We start from the raw sequence: 20,050 nt of genomic DNA, 5'->3' as shown, positions 1-20,050 counted from the left end.
TAGAAACATCATTTTTCATTGGCTATCTGGCTCGTGCGAAAGCAGGTTAGGGTAAAAGTTGGATTTCCTTCTTTTTTTTTAGCTTAATGGACCCATTATTTTTGTATCAAGACCACTCTTCATTCCAAATGCCCACCTTATCCTACTTTTGAAAGGTTCATCTGCCTGTTTGCAGTTCATACTGGTCTGCCTTAGATCTGAGACCAAAAGGTCTAAAATCCAGACACAAAAGATTCCAACCACGGGTGCCTTTTGGATGGAAAAAAATTGGGTCTAAAAAATGAGGTTTTTCCCTCTTTATTTTGTAGTGCAACTAGAACTTCCAGATTATTTGGTATCATTGTAGAGCTACATCTGTCTACTTTTCTATAATACCACCCACTTTAGTGTATCATACATGACCTTGACGCTACAGAGTTCGGCAGTAGGCTACTACCTCCTGGCACGTTAACTCGTCACCAGGGGTTAATGTGTTAACAGGGATTTTTGAATTTTTATACAAATCGTCAAGGAATGGCTAAATTTTTTCATTTATGTGCAATGTCGATGCACAAGTGATTAAATACGAAAGGAATATTCAAATTTGGTGATGTCATCAAAATGCACCCATTAACAAACTTTATGGATAGCTTGCACTTGGCGTAAGGAAGAAACCTGTTGATTTCAGAATCAGATGATCAAATGTCAAGGTTAGTGCGAATGATGGCGCACAATTACTAAAGTTATGTACCATGTATGGTTACCATACTTAATGGATTGCTTACACTTAGAATGAAGAACCCTAATGTATTTTGCAAGAAAAAAGAAAAAAGGCCAAGTTGAGATAATAAATTTGTTTATTTTAAGTTAGTTTCAAAGACCAAGTTGAGATAATACATTTACTTAAGTTTGTTTAATATTAAGGAATAGTATGGTATAAAAAATATATAATTCAGTACTTTTTCTTTCAAGAATTTCTTTATGGATATAGGTTCTATTTTTGTCCAAAAAATGCATCACTTCAAAGTGTCATGATGATAATAAACCTCATGAATTATTCCCCAAGAAAAAGTATAAATTCCTCCATGATAAATCTGACAAGGATTATACACAAATGCTCCTCTTTTGAAATTAGTCTGGGTCCAGTTCATCTTTTTTCTACTTAGATGAGTTTTGTGCCAGCTGATTTGCCAGTCTAATATAGCTGTAAAAGAAAAACTGCCAACACAACTACCTTTTTTCACAAGTGATAGAGTTACATCCTGTTATCACCGCAAACAAGATATTTTTGCAATAAAATGCTAAATTCACCCCAGTATAGCTGATAATGTAACATTTAACCAGTCTGAACAGTTGGTCTATCTTTCATCCATGACTGATTTAATAACCAGAGTATGTCCGATTTGATAACCAGTCAGCCTTTTGGTTTTTTTTCTTCTGGATAACCAGTCAGGATAATAGTGTTTTTATTGATGAAATTAAAAGCATTACACATAGTAGAAGTTTTAAGTTATTCTTGAAGTTTATTTCATTAAGTGAGCAAATTATATTTTATCTGATTAAAGATAGTTTAAAGTTCACTGACATTATGATTTTAAATTAATCTTTGATTACACAATCATCAGATTCCTTTTTTATGCCAAATTGTTACTCACACCTCCATGTCTATCAGAGTTACCATTACTTGAAAATGGCAGAAATTTGACTTTTCTGAATGGTTGCAAACCTATATGAGAAATTTTTAAAATATTGTCCATGTTTCTTATAGTATGTTATAGTATATTCATGATAATCAGACTGAGTAAATGTTTAAAAGATAAATATAAAGATTCATGGTAGAAAATTACAGCATACATGGGTACACCATTTCTTTGATTGTTGACAAATGGGTGATGATGTGTTTATATCTGCCATATAGTATATACTCTTTATACACAAATCTATGGAGACATCTTCAGAAGCAATTCTAAGTAAACCAAAATTAGGTCATGTTAACTTAGTATTTGGGTTACATTTTAGCGTACTGGTCAATGATTAGAAGAGCTTATTGTCATGGGCTGTCATCCATCTGTCATAAAATCAGTCATCCATCTTCCTGTTTAGCACAGTTATGCTATAACTACTTCACCAAAAATACTTAGAGGACTGCAATGAAACTTAACTCGTATAGTCATTACAGGGTCTAGTTTGTCCGAAGAAAAATAAATGGGTTCACCTCTGAGATTAAAAAAGAACATTCTGCTACAATTGCCATCTTTAAAATCTTCTGAACAGATTGTCATATTGCTGCCACATTGCAGACATCATAGCATAAAAAAGATTCTTATGTAGATTGTCTTTCCTAAAAATGGTGCCATACTAATGGTGGCCATCTTGAAAATCAGTCCTGTTTTTACTACTTTTCTTGAACAATTGGTAGTGCTGACATAGGAATTTCATAGACAGTTTCTTTTGATATGTGTATCTAGTTTGTCGTAAAGAAAAATTGTGCCTCTTGCACAGTGGCCATTGTGCAGATCTTACACTATTGTGAATGGTCATATTGGCATTGTCTAAAAACTTCTTATGAAGTATAGATGGTTCTAGCTGAAAATGATGCCAGTCTGGTGTCCAACATGACCACCATGGTGGATATTTTAAAAATCTTGCTAAAACTGTGGATCTTGAACAAAAATGGCAGATGGGTGTGAGGCATAATATTCAAAGACTTCCTATGATATCTTGTTGGTTCTTAAGAAATGTGATGTTTATCTGACCCCCATTTTTGTTGCCATGGTGGCAATATTGAAAATCTTTTTAATGCTACACCTTCTCAATGGCTGGAATGACATGGAATTTTAAATTAATGTTTTTGTGTGATGTTTACATGGTCCCAGATGAAAATGGTGCCCAACTGGTAGTCAGGATTTCTGCCATGGCTGTCATCTTGAAAATCTTATTTGTTCTCATTTTCCAAAGATGGTTGTATGGACAAGGTGTTGTTTGCTAGAACACTTCATTTAATATACCAATGGTCATATTTGGAAAGTGAAGTTCAAAAGACTTCATAAAATAGTTAAATTGGATGCCAGCTTGAAATATAATTTTGACACACCTAGAATGATTTCACTGTGCAAATGTCATGAAAAATACTTGAAACATGCATGAACTGTTCTAGAAAATTTTTCATGAACCTTTCATAAAATGTACATGAATGGTTCATGAACAATTGATGGTCAAATTTTGAAGAATCATTTTCAACACTTGTTCTATAAAATTAGTTCTTAAACAGTTCATGAATATTTCAACACAAAACTTTTACAAACTGTTCAAAAACTAATACCGTGGAAAAATTCATGAACTTCAAAATTTGCCAATTTAATGTTCATATTCTGTTCACAAAATGTGCATTTTATGAATATTTCATGAACAAGTATTCTAGAACAATTAATGGATAATTCCAGGAAAAATTTAAAAAATTATTATAATTTTGATTAAAAAAAGTGTGATAGTGTGTGTGTGTGTTTGATTAGGATTTTTAACGTAGCTTTAACAATTTTTCAGTCATATCGCTATGATGTCTGCAGTGTGGCAGTTTATAGTGATGTCCAGCACTTGGGCATGTAGCATGATATCCTATCCCGTCACGTTATCCTGACACCAGGCCGACCAGTCCTAACACAAAACTCTTAATGCTGAGCACCAAGCGAGGCAGATTTTAGTAACATTTTTGTAAGTCTTTGGTATGACTCGGCCGGTGATCAAACCCACAAACTCCCGCTTCCGAGAAGGGTGCTCTAACCACTAGGGCACCGGAGGGGTGCGTGATTGTTAATGACTATATCCTTGATTATATAATGAGCAATGGATTATTTCCCTTAGTATTCATTTAACTTTATTTGCGGAAGACAAAATCAAAATGAACTAGTTTGCCACTTCTGTAATGAGCATGATATCCGTTGGTGGAATATTTGATTTGAATTGACTAACTGCATCAGCAACTGTCATTTGGAATGACCTCGGCTATTCTGCGGTGTAAAGTACAATCTGTAGGAGTGGCCTCGATTTTGCGAATGCTAATATTGCTTCATTACAGTAGCTTCATGAGTAACAAAATCATTAAAAAACTCAGTCAATTTAAATTTTATAAAAATTGAATAAAAACAAACATCTTTCAATATTTTTCACACACGCTAGCATGCACACACGCTCATACACACATTCACATAGATGTTTACTGGTAACAAGTACAGCTCATGGACCATGAGATTCAAGCATCTCTTTGTTTTAGGTAGTAAAATATGGCATGATTCTTGACCAGTATGACTGAAATTGTTAAATCTACATAAAAATGCAAAAACACACTCTCTTAATATAAGGTACCTCAGTATAAAGCAGTCCCTTTTATTAGGCAGGTCTGTTAATTGATCCCATTTCATTTTTTTAATAAAATTCCTCAGTATAAAATGACCCCACATAAGGGATAGCACTTTGATGAAGTACATGAATAGTGTTACATGGTAGCGTAGTATGGTAATATACTGTTTCTACTCACAAATAAGGTGAGACCAACTGCAAACTGCACAGATCCAGATCTGCCATCTCATAATGCACTAGCAGATCTGGGTCTGTGCAGTTTGTTAGGAGTAACCAGTAGAATAAACAACATAGACTCTGATCTCCAGGCACATTATGCTATAGCAGATCAGGATCTTTGTTGTTTGCAGTTTGACTCGACTTATAAGCAAGTAAATACAGTAATGAACAAATTGCAAGTCCAGGGGACATTCCATTAATCTTAAGCTTCTATATAACTAGTTTACAGATTAATTTTATTTAGGTTGGAACCTAAAATCTATGACAGTTTATTTGATGACATTTAGAACGAGAAATATTGTTCAGGAATAAACTAGATTATGATTTGTATATTGTCTGAAATTGACTCCATTTTTTTATGAGAAAATTATATCCCAGCAATTCTGTTTAGATTTGGCTGATAAGGCGTATATGATTGTTGGAATCACCATTTTGTTGACTTATCTTTTATATAATTTTTGTTTCATTTGCTATACTTTGCTAAACAAATTGTATAAAGAGCATTTGGAGCAAACCCACTCGCAAGCACAATAGACCTTTGATCTGCATTACAGTCTTTTCATTATGGGCCATTACATTGCATTATATATATAAGATCTGTTAAATTGCGTTACAGTATCTGTTGTCTGCATGGGTTTGAGTCTCTGGCTTGCCTAATGTGGATATGTGAGAAAGCTTGCCAGTAGCTTCTTGTGGGTCAGTGGTTCTTCTCAGGGTTCCCAGGTTCTTCCAGTTATACTGGCTGCTATGTATAGCCTATCTTCTGCTGAAAAATGGTGTTAAACCCTACAACAACAACATATCTGTTGTTACATAATGTACTGGCAGCTCAGGGTCTGTGCTCTTAGCTGTATGAATGATTGGTATTGACCCTGATCTGCCATTATATAATCATCAGCAGATCAGGGTCTGTGCCATAGGTTGTAGTTAATATTTCCAGTGAATAGTATTGACTCATGAGATCTACCACTGCATAATTCATAGGCATGTCAGGGTCAGTGCTGTTGATCATACTTATTATTCTGAGTAAATAATATTAACCCTAAATCTGCCATCACATAAATCACTGGCAGGTCAGGTGTTTTTCCCTGTAGGTCATATTTATTACATGTGAATAGCATTGACCCATGCAGATCTGCCAATTCATAATTAATCTGCCGGTCAGAGTCTCTGCTGTTGGTTGTACTTGTTATTCCAAATGAATTGTGTTTACCCAGAATTGCCATTACATAAGTCACTGGCAGCTCAGGGTCTACACTTTTGTTTGTACTTAATATTTCAAGTGAATAGTACTGACCCAGATTTGTCATTGCATAAGACACTGGTAGATCAAGGTGTATGTTATTAGTCAAAAATAAGGTATTTTTCCAATTTTTGCTTAGTAATAATAAAAATGCACACACATCTAATGTTTAAAAAAAAATTTGTGTAGTTAGATTTTTCAATTACTGACATTATCGCTCTTCAGATGTGTGAATAAAATCCTGATATTTTCTATTTAAATGCCCACCTTAAGGTGAAGTATCTTAAGTTTTTCCACCATTTACCTTTACCAGAATTTGTTTTGCTTTCACTTACAGTAAGGAAGAAGCCCATTGATTTCCAAGTCAAGGTCACAATGAATGAAAAAATAAAAAATATTTCACACATTAACATTAGTTGTACATCACTAACCTGGACCAACCTTTATGGATGGCTTGCATATTGCCAAGGAAGAAGCCTTTCATTTCTGGGTCAAAAGGTCAAAGTTCAAGATGACAGTGATAGTAGGAAGAAAAATGGTTTCTGCACAAACCAAGATCAAACTTTGTTGATGGTCTGCATTTGAAATAAGTAACAACAATGGTTTCTGCATACAAATTTATTATCAACTTTGTACCTTCACCAATGTTTGTGGATAGCATACCTACTGGAATCCTGTTGATTTTGAGGTAAAACTTTTGAAGGTCAAGATCACTGACTCAAATAGGAATGAGTCAGAAGTGGTTATTGTGTAACAACTTGAGATCTAAACCACATACATTGACCAAAGCCCAATCATGATTGTGTGAAATGTCTGAATACATTGACCAAAGCCACTTCTTGATTGCCTGAAATGTCTGAATACATTGACCAAACCCCATTCTTGATTATTTGAAATGTCAGAATACATTGACCAAAGCCCACTTTTAATTGCCTAAATGTCTCAATACATTGATCAAAGCCCACACTTGATTGCCTAAAGTGTCTGTATATGTACATTGACCAAACCACACACTTGATTGCCTGAAATGTCTGAATATGTACATTGGCCAAACTCCACTCTTGATTGCCTGAAATGTCTGAATACATTGACCAAACTCCACATTTGAATGCCTGAAATGTCTGAATACATTGACCAAACTCCACTCTTGATTGCCTGAAATGTCTGAATACATTGACCAAACTCCACATTTGATTGCCTGAATTGTCTGAATACATTGATCAAAATCCACATTTGATTGCCTGAAATGTCTGAATATGTTGATCAGACCCTACACTTGATTGCCTGAAATGTCCAAATATATTGTCCAAACCCCACTCTGGATTGCTTGAAATGTCTGAATACATTGACCAAACCCCACTCTTTATTGCCTACAGTGTCTGAATTGTTGACCGAAACCCCCCTCTTGATTATTACCTAAAATGTCTTCAGGTATGCAAGCACCTAATTATGAAGTCTGTGACTGTTATTTGTTGATAATGGATTTAAATAATGTGCAAAATTTTCTTTCTTAAACAAAAATAAATTTGAGCTTTGAAATGGAAATGAAGCAAAAAATTTGCTCCGTAATTGTTGATCTACTAGAGGAAAATGGATGACTAATGAGGCAGAATATTCTTGAAGTTTTTGTGTCTGATCATATCACTCAAAGTACGGTCAGTTGCACATTGACTTCCTTTTATTTGATTAGTGCATGAATTATTTTGTCTGAGGCTTTGCAGTGTCAGTCACAGTATATTTGATTGGGAGTATATAGTGGGGAAAAGTGGAGAAATAAAGGTTTGTATCAATTATAACTGAATATTTGTATCAGGCTATTGTTTAAAGCATGTAGATGGATTAAATCACATTATATGATGCAGCAGACCAGAGTAATTAGTTAATAATACCAGAAAGGAACTACTTATGTAGTATTCATTGCGCCTTATTGTATGATTTGACATTACTCATAGGGGCCCCGAGTGGCCGAGTGGTATAAAGCACTCACCATTATGGAACATTGCCATCTCACCTCTGTCTGCGTGGGTTTGAGTCTCAGGTTCGGCTAGTGTGGGTATGTGAAATAGCTTGTCAGTGGCTTCTTGTAGGTCGGTGATTCTTTCTGGGGTTTTTCCGGGTTCTTCCTCCACTATTTATACTGGCTGCCATGTATAGCCTATCTTGTGCTGAAAAATGGCATTAAACCCTACAACAACAATACTCATAAAAAGTTTATTCTACAAATATGGTTGAGTTCTTTATTTCCTGGCATTGGTTATTGTTGTTATAATGATTTTTAACTGCAGGCATTGAACTTCATAATTTACATGATTTATGAAGTCCTAAAATTCAGTTGCACATTACGCCTAATCATACTACACTTTACACTCTTAGGGGATGTTTGTACAATGCTATAATCTAATCCCTAATGCTGTTATATATTATCACAAATGGCTTGTTATATCAACATGATGTTTCAACAATGGACTTCTCATGATACCAAGTTGGTCCTAAATGAAATTTGTGCCAGTCATACATCCAATATTGCTGCTATGATGGCTGATGTGAAAATATTCTTGTCACTACTGAATGGATGATCATAATGACATGAGTTTTGACCAAAAGACTTCTAACAATGTCTTCTTTGTTCTAAATGGAAATAGTGCCAATCTGACATCCAATATGTCCACAACAGCAGCTAATTTGAAAATATTGTCATTGCTGAAGAATATCAGAGTTGATTTCAACACTGTGCAGTTAAAAGGAAGAAATGGTCTTATGTAAGCTTAAGGGATGAACATTAATTGTCTGACACTACTGTCTTGGATTCATCATTATGACAACCTTCTCCATTTCATATTGTAATGCTTTATGTTAGAGCTGGGGCTTGTACTTGTTTCTGTCAGTGTACTTTTCATGTATGTTGCTCTATGCCTGTATTCTAACTGGGAAGTATGGTGTGAATGACTCGTACCTTAGATTATTTCATTATTCAGGCAACACGTACTTCCCTGAACCAGACTCGGCACATGCAGACAATGGATATCACTGTTGAATTACCATGAAGGCATAAACATATTCTATAAAGGCATCATTGTAGGGTTGGAAAATTCCATCTAACAGTCAGAATTTCACATAGGAAACAAGGTTTTGTCTGGTCCTTGATACAAAATTCTGATCTCTAATATGGAATTTTTGTGTCCAGCACTGATGCATAATGAAGGAAAATGAGGGTTGAAGTTGAAGTAGGATATTGTTAACACCAAATAGCAAAACACGCACTAAAAAACAACACTGACTGAAAATTGAATCACCTTAAGATAGAGTATAAAATATTACATTTGCATTGAAATAATCAGTGTAAACTTTAAACGATGTTTAAATGTATTTTAGCGTTTATAGAACCGTTGTTGAGATTACTTTGGTAATGGCAATACACAGGGTTTTAATTCCTTGCTGCCGATAACTTACACAGTTATACAAATGCAAATACATAAGAATAATTGAGTCAGACAAAAAATAATGATCAAGTCCATGATTGGGTTTTGATCTAGAATTGATTTACCTTTCATAAATAATAAGAATATGACTTTTTTTAAGAAAATAGCAACAACAGCTTGTTTGACGTTATATCGGTCCATGCAAGCTGTTCATGTTCCTAAGCTAATCTCTGTGAAATGTCCTGTTTTATGGATACCTTATTTCAGCTGCTGCTCAAATAAGATACATTGTTACAATTAATGTTAGTCTTGATTATTATGAATGAGTGCTCATATGATGATGAAGATGCTTATTTGCATTATGTTTGAAGGTCAAAATAATCATTAAAATCCTGGTTAAAGGTCATGTGAGACAGGGTAAGGATTTTCTATATTTGCATTTTGCCTGGGAAATCTTTATCCATTGTACCCGCTCTGATGTCCTAAGTGGTTAGAGTATCTGCTTTGGATGCAGGAGGTTGCAGGTTCTAACCTCAGCCGAGTCATGCCAGAGACTTATAAAAATGGTGCTAGCAGTTTTCTCACTTTGCCGTCAGCTTTAAGAGGTTAGTGTTAAGACTGGTTGGCCTGGTGTCAGGATAATGTGACTGGGTGGGACATCATGCTACATGTTTGCAGCATGATGCCACAGTGCTAGACATCACTATATACAGTGGTCCCCTTCTTATACAGCCACCCCTTCTGCACCAGGAAAGTGGCCTTATAAAATGAGTGGCCTTTCCAGAGGGGTCTACATTTTTGTGAGAAGTATATGTAATGTACGTAGTAAGAAAGCTACATGCAGGATATCATACGTCAAAATATTAAAAACAGGTACATGTACATACATATATGTAGATATTATGATTTTTTGATGACCCAGTCTACTGTATAATATTTTTAATGTACATATTCTATTATCCATCTGTTCTCATATCTGTCATGGTCTTGGTCCCGCACCCTGATGGATAATCAAAGTTCTACTGTATTTGATTTAGACCATAGACTACAGAAGATGTAAGCAAATTTCATTTTTAAGTCGGAATAGCATCACATATTTACCATGTATATATGTTGTAATTAGATGCAGTTCTGTCATTTGGTTTATTTCAATATTCTTCTGTAAACAGACTTGTATTTATTTACCTCTATAAGTTAATATTTAAAACATGCTTGTAAAAAAGTTTGACTCGATGTTACAGGTATATAATTCACCCGTATGCCCACATCTGCTAACAAACACAACAATACCCTTAGTTTAACTTGCAGTTGTTTTGCAGTTTTATGTCATTTTTCATGACATGATAATCCATACATGTCATAACGAGCCCATGTGGGTGAAAATGGGCCATATTTCAGACAGATGTGACTTTTTTTCCACAAGTCCCTTTGCGCAGTTGATTCAAAAAAATGGTGGCTAAAATGTTAGTAGTAATAGTAAAACCATAAATTTTCAGCAGGCTGAGGCAGGGTAATAAAATTTTCCACGATCGCTTCCAGCGAGTAATGACAAAGAATTTCATTGGCTTATTTAAACCAATCAGAATTGCATAAAATGATATTTAATATGTTGCCATATTAAAATTATGAAACTTCACACACAATATGTAAAGTGTACCAAATATGTGATAAGCCAGAATATTCTCTCAAAGCTGATTTTTGTTTTTGGTCCAGAAATTGTCCTTGGTTAACATCTTAATTTTTTTCTCCCAGTAATCTGAAACCCTTCACCTCTGAATACCAAAACAAATTTTGATCCCAAATTTCAATTTAACGATAAAGAAAGCCTCATAAATCGAATCTAAATTCGTGCTTGAAAATGCTAACTTCCTGATTAACTACAGTTAACAAAGTACTGTCACAGAGTGATCTATGAGATGAAGTCCTGGAAAATGTAACAAATGCACATGTAGTTAAAACAGTCATTTGCGCCAACACAGATTATGGCTGACAGTAGGCTAATCTGAAGTCTTTCACCATACAAAAGAACCAGCTTTTATTTTGAATTATTAGTAACTTAATGCTTCTTGGTAAGCGTTTTAAGAAAGACTGTTTATCTGCTGATTATCTAAATGTGATTCATGCTATTCATTTGTATACATGATCAATAGAACACTGTTTGATTGTTTATTAATTAAATATCAGTTTTATTAACCATCCATGTGGCCTCGCTTATGATTCTCTGCCAACGGAGTAGTATTCTAAAGTCTGATATGCTTAACGACAGTTTTAGATCTCATTCACTGGATATAAAAAACTAACAATTAATTTGACATGCTGTAAATACTTTTTTATGTCACAGATTTTGTGATAGTCTTTCGGATCATGGTCTGGATTGGGTTGGTGGGTGGTATAGAAAAAATTAGGGATATTTGCCATGGTAAGTTTATCTAGTTTCCCTTTCAATGTTGACTTTGGCTTCATGAGATTTTGTGTAGATCATGTTATGTATATTTGATTTAATTTATATTTGATTTAATTTAATTGTTTGTTAGTTTTAATTATTTTTGTTGACACATCAGTACAATGCTGACCACAACATACATCATCACCTTCCATTTTGGATTTCATCAGGATTCGTACACAGTTTCATTAGGACTTTTTATTACTAGGACTTTTATTTCTTGGATTAGTTTTGGATTTGATTCATAAAACCGTAAGTTCTTTTTCTCATTTTTACCTTGTTTTTCCTGGGAAATAAATTATTTGTTAAATTTTGCAAAGCTTGTTTTCTTTACTCTTTTCTTGTTACTTTTGTAAGAGCTTAAACATGTAACAATTATGACATCTCTATGTACAAAAGTAGGTCACTTTAACCTGTTTTTAGTGCTATTTAAAAACATAGATAAGCAATTGCTCCCCCTCTCCCTCCCTCTTTTGCACGTACATTTTAATTCCTATTGAATATCAACTCTATCCTATAGGCATATATCCAAGATATGGTGATGGGCCTTTCCAAGCAAAACTTTGATAAATTAAGGAATCATCTTTGATACCTGTCATCCAAAAAACCCTCTTCATCAACCCCCACCAGATATGGAACTGACTTGAATTGATATGCATCAGTTATATTCCCATCATCAGTCACAATATCAGGTCATAAAAGTATGTCTTGCCTGACTTCTGAAAGAAAGTGTTGAAATCATCCTGATCTTCTTATCTGTAGAGCCTTTATGTCATGATCTTGGTGATAAAGTGCTCTTGTTCCTGTGTCATTTGAGAAATTAAGCAGCTTGCTGGAAAATAAAGCTGTGTATCTTTTTTATTTATACTTTAAACATTTTATCATTATTTTTCTTACCCGTATACTCTTCATTTTCATGCCAATGCCTTTTCGTTTGTGCAGATTCCTTCTCTGCCGCTTGGCATTTCCACTGAATGTTAACAATATTTACAAAGATTTCTCCAGCCTCTGTATTGGCAAAGGAAAAAAATGTTGAAATGAGAATTCAAAGACATTATAAGATGTTTTTTGAAGTATCACATATTTTTCTTGTCCCTTATAATCTTTGGCATTAAAATATCAGAAGAATTATTAATTTAAAGCAGATGACAGCATTCCCTCATTATAAGGCCCTTCAGCATGAACACTTTTCATTTTATAGGTTGAGTGTGGTCATATATTCTGTTTCATTAAATGGTATCAAATTCATTATTCTTAATGACTTTGACTGACAGCATTGTATAATGGAATAGTGTCTTTGGTACTTATATTATAAGGTGTTCTCTGTTGGGAATAGTATCTTTTGTACTTAATTATAAGGTGGTCTCTCTATTAGGGAATAGGGTATTTTATACTTAATTATAAGGTGATCTCTCTGTTGGGGAATAGTATTTTATACTTAATTATAAGGTGGTCTCTTTATAGGGGAATAGTGTATTTTATACTTTATTATAAGCTGGTCTCTGTTGGGGAATAGTGTATTTTGTACCTAATTATAAAGTGGTTTCTTTATTGGGAAATGGTGTATTTTATACTTAATTATAAGGTGGTCTCTTTATTGGGGAATAGTGTATTTTATACTTAATTATAAGGTGGTCTCTCTATTGGGGAATAGTATTTTATACCTAATTATAAGGTGGTCTCTTTATTGGGGAATAGTGTATTTTATACTTAATTATAAGGTGGTCTCTTTATTGGGGAATAGTATTTTATACCTAATTATAAGGTGGTCTCTTTATTGGGGAATAGTGTATTTTATACTTAATTATAAGTTGGTCTGATTATGAACTAGTGTGCGTTATGGCTTCTATGGATAGTGTTATTTATGAGGGACTAATGTGTGCCTTTATAAGGCAGTATACTCTGGCTGGCATGGACAATGTTATACTGAGAGAGTACTGTACATCATAAGGCAGTAATTCAGGCTTGCATTTATGGCATTATAATGAAGGAGTAATGTACATGTACTTCATTATGGGGCAGTATACTTTGGCTTGTATGGACATTGTTATAATGAAATGTTCTGTACTTCATTAGAAGGCAGTCTCACTATAAGGCAGGATACTCTGTGCCTCCCATATACAGTGTAATAATGAGGGAGTACTGTTCTTCACTATAAGGCAGTATACTGTGTGGCTCACATGAACAGCATTATAATGAAAATACCTTGTTTATAAGGCAGTCTCACTATAATGCAGTATACTTTATGGCTCTCATGGATAGTGTTATAATGAGGGAGTATTGTACTTCATTATAAGGTGCTCCTACTATAAGGTAGTATACACTGGCTCCCATGTTCAACATTATGAGAGTACTATACTTCCAAATAAGGAGTTCTCACTATAAGCCAGTATATTCTGTGACTTTGATTGATGGCATTATAATGAAAGAATACTGTATGTCTTATAAGGCAGTCTCACTATAAGTGGTACAATCTAAGGCTTCCATGGATAGCATTATAATGAGAGAGTACTGTATGAATAACATTTTTCTTTTTTAGGAACCATCACTTTTTGCTGTTGCAAAGTTATTGGAGACAGGACGAGTCAACTTGGACCGTGTGGAGATTCTCTGGCGTCCAGTGACAAGTCATCTTTTAGAGGTCAGCGTAACTTGAATGAAGTATAAATGCCTATGACTTAAATGATTGACATTTATCCTCATCTGTTATCTTCACACCATTTTTCTTTCCTTTCCAAAATTTTCCAGTCATCTCCATAACCAAAGAATTAGAATTTTTGTTGATATTTAATGGAAAGAGCTATTTTTGATTTAGATGAACTTTCTAAAGTTTCACTGATATGCAATTTATTTTAGGCCATAAGAATTTGTGTATGTCAAAATACTATACTGTACTTCTGTAACCAACTTAATTGGCCATTGCTTCTTTGTTTTGGCTAAGTTGTATAATATCTGATATTTGCAGGGACAATCATGGACAGTTATGATTTTAATGCCCACAGTAATCTAATTTATCTTAAGATAACTTGACAAGTACTCCATGTTCTTCATATATTAGTGATCCTAGTCATCATCCTGAATTACAGCACTACCTCGTTATAAATCCCTTCATCGTAACATGGTTCCTGTTATAAGGGTATAGTACTACAGTTGAACCCGGTTATGTCGCCAGCCTAGGGGTTTGCCAAAAAGCGTCGAGATAGCCGATGATCGAGATAAACGAAAACCAATATGGCGGCAATATATTAACATGTGCTTGAAATTTCTTTATGTACATGATGTGCGTTAATAAATGAGAATGTACATGCACGTGTTTTTGGAGGTTTTTTTACACAACAGCGTTGCCGCGATTTGTTTGATGAAGCGATCGGCATGCTATAAAAATATACATACATGTTTGCTAACAACAAAAGGCATATGTGCACCAACTAACAGCAGAGATTTACCAGTATACAATACAAACCACCGTCGATTCTCGATACAAACCTTTATTATATTCTCCAACATTGCAAACACAAAGATCGCTCACAAAATCACAAAAAACGTGCGGGGTGTAGTTCGTTTTTACAAAAAGCTAACCAGTGTCATCCGGATGAGCTCTACAGTTGTCCACGATCAGTGCCACCTTCCTTTTCTCTGCTTGGAACTTCCTGTCCCACTTTTTCACCCATGCACTGAATAGATCTCCTGTGATCCAGGCGCTTGGCTGGCCATCGTAATCACATTGGAGAACTTTGGTCTGCTTAAAGCATCTGGGATTCTTGGACGGTAGTGAGATGGTGAAGTGGCATCGATAACTAACATTTTCAAAAGCCGGCGATTGGTCATGGGGATCAAGATAACTGACGTTAAGTGGAAAATTTGGCCCTCTTTTGTGCTCGAGATATTAGGGTTCGGCGACATAAAAGAATCGACATAACCGATGAGAAAATGCTAAGACAAAGAGAGAATTTGGCGGTTCCACTTCAAAAACGTCGACTTAATAGGGTTGGCGAGTTAACCAAGGTCGAGATAAGTGGGTTTGACTGTATATAGCATTTCCTTGCTAGGAGACTCTTCATTATAACACAGTTCCTGCTATAAGACCATAACTGTATATGGCTCTCCCTTACTGTAAGGTCTTTCATTATAACATTGTTCCTTTCTTAGGGTTATAATTATATACAGCATTCCCTTACTATAAGTATCGCCAGTATTACACAGTTCCTGTTATAAGGCTATAGCTATATACATCATGCTATAAGGCCTTTCATTATAACATGGTTCCCATTTTAAGGCTGTAACTATATACAGTGCTAAATATAATTACCCACATTATTACACAGTTCCTGTTATATCTCACATTTCTGCTTGTTTAGTTTTGTGTTCTTCAACGCAGAACAACATGGGGAATATCTCTTTCATTTTGTGAATGCTATCTATCGTCACATGATCTGCTGTTATGTTCATAGTGCAAAGAAACTTTTATCACCACTGAGTATTCATTCACAATAGTCAAAATATTTTATTTGTAACATATTTACAGTACATCCTAAATTATGCATCACTTGAAGGTAATATCCAACAAAAAGATACAGATTCTGTAGATCAGTTCTGACTTGAAAAAAGTGATTGTTGTATTATTTTTAAAAATGAATCATCTCATTTATTTAAGAAAAGAAAATCAATTTTAGTTCAAAGTTTGAATTGGTGAATATACAATTATATTTTGTGTCTCATCCATCCATAGGTATAAGGTTGAACTAAATTTTTGACCTTTTTACATTTGTATCATTGTGTTGTCTTCATTACTCATTGTAAATTGCTCATACCTCAACAATCATCACTATGTTCTTGGACACTGTTTAATGTTATTTTGATTTTCCACTAGTTTATTCAGTATAAACCTAACTCCTTACACTCTACCTTATGTTGAGGACTTGCAATACATCGTTTTTGAATTTTACCCAGATTATTCTTCATTTAGAAATGGGAGGACATGATTCTTCATTATGCATTGGTGTTGGATAGGAAAATTTCACTGCAGGATGAAATGTTTGCATCAGACACACTGCAAAACCTAATGTTTTAATTCTGACCCTTGAATGGAATTTTTATGTTATACACTGAGGGATATAAAAGATTTATTGGGACAGTGTTATAATGAGGTAGTGCTGTGTAATCTACCTATCCCATTTTGCCTATATGTACTACTTTCCCTTTGAAACTGTTGCCCATGCATATATATCACATCATATCATACATGTATTCAGTTTGAATAGTTTTGAAATTGTATTTCAAATTCTTATCAAATTAAAACTCAAAAGATGAATTGAATACGTGAATTTTGTAACAAATTAGAGGTTACAGAAGCAGACGTGGTTATTTTGTTACATCATTGTTTCATGTATGCAAAGATTATGGCACTTTGTGCTGGTAACTTAAGCAAGGAGAAATGAAATTACATGTATTTAAATTAAATAAATGCCTGCATGTATGAGTGGTTATGAAATGGAGGAGTGAGGGAGAGAGTTTAGAATTTTGACATAGAATCTTTCAGCAAGGTTTCCGTTGACATGAGAGGAGGTTTTTCAAGATTTTGATGCAGTATGTTGCACCATGATGTTCACTGTTGATCAAAGAATCATATGGCTTGGAAGATACGTGTTTTGGACTGGTACACAAGGCAAAATGGTTGTTTGTTGGCTTCATGTGTCCTGGAACAAAAGGAGATCTGGAGAACCAGTCAACGTGTACAGCTGACTTTCAGATGGAACACATGGAACACAAGTCCATAGGTGAGAGAGGTAAGAGGAAATGTTTTGGTTAGTATATGATGCACTTTAAACACCCAATACACACCCAATTCAAACAGCATAGACTGCGCTTGTCTGTCATTAGTATGGTCTTAGGCAGTTAAAGTAATTTTTCAATTAGGACAGCTTGTTTGGAGGCAATGGGGCTTTGTCACATGAGGGGGTAGCCATCACTATAAATTCTCTCTCAGTGCAAACATTTATGGTTGCTGTGGTAACCCAAGTAACCTTGAGTTTGACACCCTTGGTTAGCACTAAAAATACCATAAAGCATTGATTGTCCAGACCCATTGGGAGTTAGGAAATTTGTCCCCTTAATTGCTTTTCCAGAAAACTTATGTTTTTTTTTTATTTCACACATGAAGTTATTTGTAATTGTTTTATAGAATTTGACATGTATTTTTGTCACAGAGGATATCAAACCCTCCAAGCTTATGGCACAATGTCGAGTCTCAAACTTAAGGTCTTCTAAAATTAGTAACAAAGTATAGATCCACTGGCCATTCAGATCAGTTTTATGTCAAGATTTGACCTGATAGTAGTTATCTCCGTTGGATACTGTTGCACTGATGGCACTATGAGAAACAATAGTAGAAAATGCTTTTTAAATGATTAAGGAAATAACATTTTAAAATGTTAATATAATTCTTTAGTGACATATAAAGAAAATAAAATTTACAAGAGCATTATACAGATTATTTTGAGCAGTTTTTATTTTCAGTATTAAAAGGACACTGACTTGCATCATCTCTAGAATTAAGTTTATTCCATCAGACCTTAAAAAAACTAGTATCACTTCAATTCTGCCAGGCTTCATTATTCCAAATACTTTGATTTCTTTTCTCTCCTAATAAAAGTAGTTTATTACCTAAGTAAAGTAGCAGTTGGGGTTGGGCACAGCTTTTTCCTTGCATAAAAACAATTAGCACAATACATGAGGTAGGTAGAAAAAAGATTGAGAGAGAAAGATAGAGACAACCATGGATGAAATACATGAACATGTGTGGTACAGATAATCATTCAAAAATAATTTGGGAACAAGTCTGGTTTTCTTGATGACATCCTGAACAGTTTTGAACCCCTCGATCATGAGTTAATTGAGATGAACCTTGAAGTAGTAGGTAAGTGTATATACCATAGTTATTCCAATAGAAGCCTCCCTTCTAATAGGGGCCCCGAGTGGCTGAGTGGTTTAAAGCGCTCTCCGTTATGGATCACCGCCATCTCACCTCTGTCTGTGTGGGTTCGAGTCTCGGATTTGGCCAATGTGGGTATGTGAGAAAGCTTGCCAGTAACTTCTCGTGGGTCAGTGGTTCTTTCTGGGATTTTCCCGGGTTCTCCCTCCACCATTAATACTGGCCACCATGTATAGCCGTGTGCTGAAAAATGGCATTAAACCCTACAATAACAACAACAAAAATCCCTTCTAATAAATCCCCTACCCCCTTTTTCCACAAAAAAGAAAAATTTCTACCATATTGAGGCTTATGGATCCATATATATCCCTTATGATATATCCAAATAATTAAAACAGTAGACAAGTAATTCAACAACTGTTAGAAAAATCAAAACAGTTTAATGTATAAATGTTTTCATTCAAGCAGTGATGTAGGGTATTAAAAATATCAACACGGGCACACCAAAATCAACACATTTTCCCCATTGGAAATTGCACTGCCCCTGGGGCATCTATTTGAATAACTATTGTGTGTGTGTATGTGTAAATTATATATATATATATATATATATATATATATATATATATATATATATATATATATATATATATATATATATATATAAAATTTAAAACTTCCTTTCTGAAAATTCCATGCTTCAATCAGTTTATTTGAAATTATAATCCCATTTTGCCTTGTCCAATAGCGTAGGGACACTGCTGTCATTTGATTGCAAGCACAATTAAATTTGAGCAGTGCATTTATGAATATTTGTCCAAAGGGATTTGAAATGCAGTTATCTATGGGGAGATATGCCAGTGTTAAATGAAAGCTTTGTTCACACAATCTTTTAGCCCAGTAAAACAACACAGAAAAGTATTAAAAGGGTCATATATTATAAGAGTCTGACAGTTCTTTTATATGTTGGGATGATTTTCTTTGTTTCAGATGGGATGATTTTATTTGTTTCAGATGGGATGATTTTGCTTCAGAAACTTTAATCAAACCTGATATTCTGACAAATTACTTTATCAATATGTTTTCCTTTATGCTAGTTTCAGTGTTGGTGGATTGCTCAAGAAATATAAATCTGATAATTCACTGGAGTGAATTATCACAATTATTTTTTTTCATCCTGGTCTGTTGACATTGATAATGTAATGATGAAAGAACTTCATTCAGAATATTATCGGTGGTTGATAGAAACTTCAAAATGGTCATGTTGCCCTCCTCCCTGTTGCTTCCTAAAAATGAGACAGATGTCTGATGGAAAGTGTAAAACTAATTTTTAGCCAGGCTTTGTGCATTGGACTCTTATTAAGTTGTTGATGAAGGCAGTTTACAAGAGACAGACAAACAAGGCAAAAAATAATCTATTTATTTCACTTTATGTTATTTCTTGGCTGATGAAAAACAAT

At 34.5% G+C, this 20,050-nt stretch overlaps 2 protein-coding genes across 6 annotated transcripts in view; both read left to right on the top strand.

The window, feature by feature from the left end:
* Positions 1–14,333, top strand: part of LOC149799541 (protein MON2 homolog) — a 145,705-nt gene extending 131,372 nt beyond the window's left edge. For 2 of the 4 annotated variants that reach the window (XM_089958883.1, XM_089958881.1), the window contains one exon: positions 14,199–14,333. In XM_089958883.1, the coding sequence (XP_089815009.1) occupies positions 14,199–14,315 (117 nt within the window). In that variant the 3' untranslated portion in view covers positions 14,316–14,333. The remainder of the gene's footprint in view (positions 1–14,198) is intronic. The other 2 variants (XM_089958882.1, XM_089958880.1) reach the window with 1 other exon arrangement.
* A 2,985-nt stretch (positions 14,334–17,318) lies between these two features.
* LOC149799536 (uncharacterized) overlaps positions 17,319–20,050 on the top strand; it is a 349,619-nt gene continuing 346,887 nt past the window's right edge. For both annotated transcript variants that reach the window (XM_089958886.1, XM_089958885.1), the window contains exon 1: positions 17,319–17,445. In XM_089958886.1, coding sequence (XP_089815012.1) covers positions 17,349–17,445 — 97 coding nt within the window. In that variant the 5' untranslated portion in view covers positions 17,319–17,348. The remainder of the gene's footprint in view (positions 17,446–20,050) is intronic.

The sequence above is a fragment of the Sinohyriopsis cumingii genome, chromosome 5, assembly GCF_028554795.1.
Source record: "Sinohyriopsis cumingii isolate HCF-2022 chromosome 5, ASM2855479v2, whole genome shotgun sequence".
Classification (NCBI taxonomy): domain Eukaryota; kingdom Metazoa; phylum Mollusca; class Bivalvia; order Unionida; family Unionidae; genus Sinohyriopsis; species Sinohyriopsis cumingii.
This window is presented reverse-complemented; position numbering and strand designations above follow the sequence as displayed.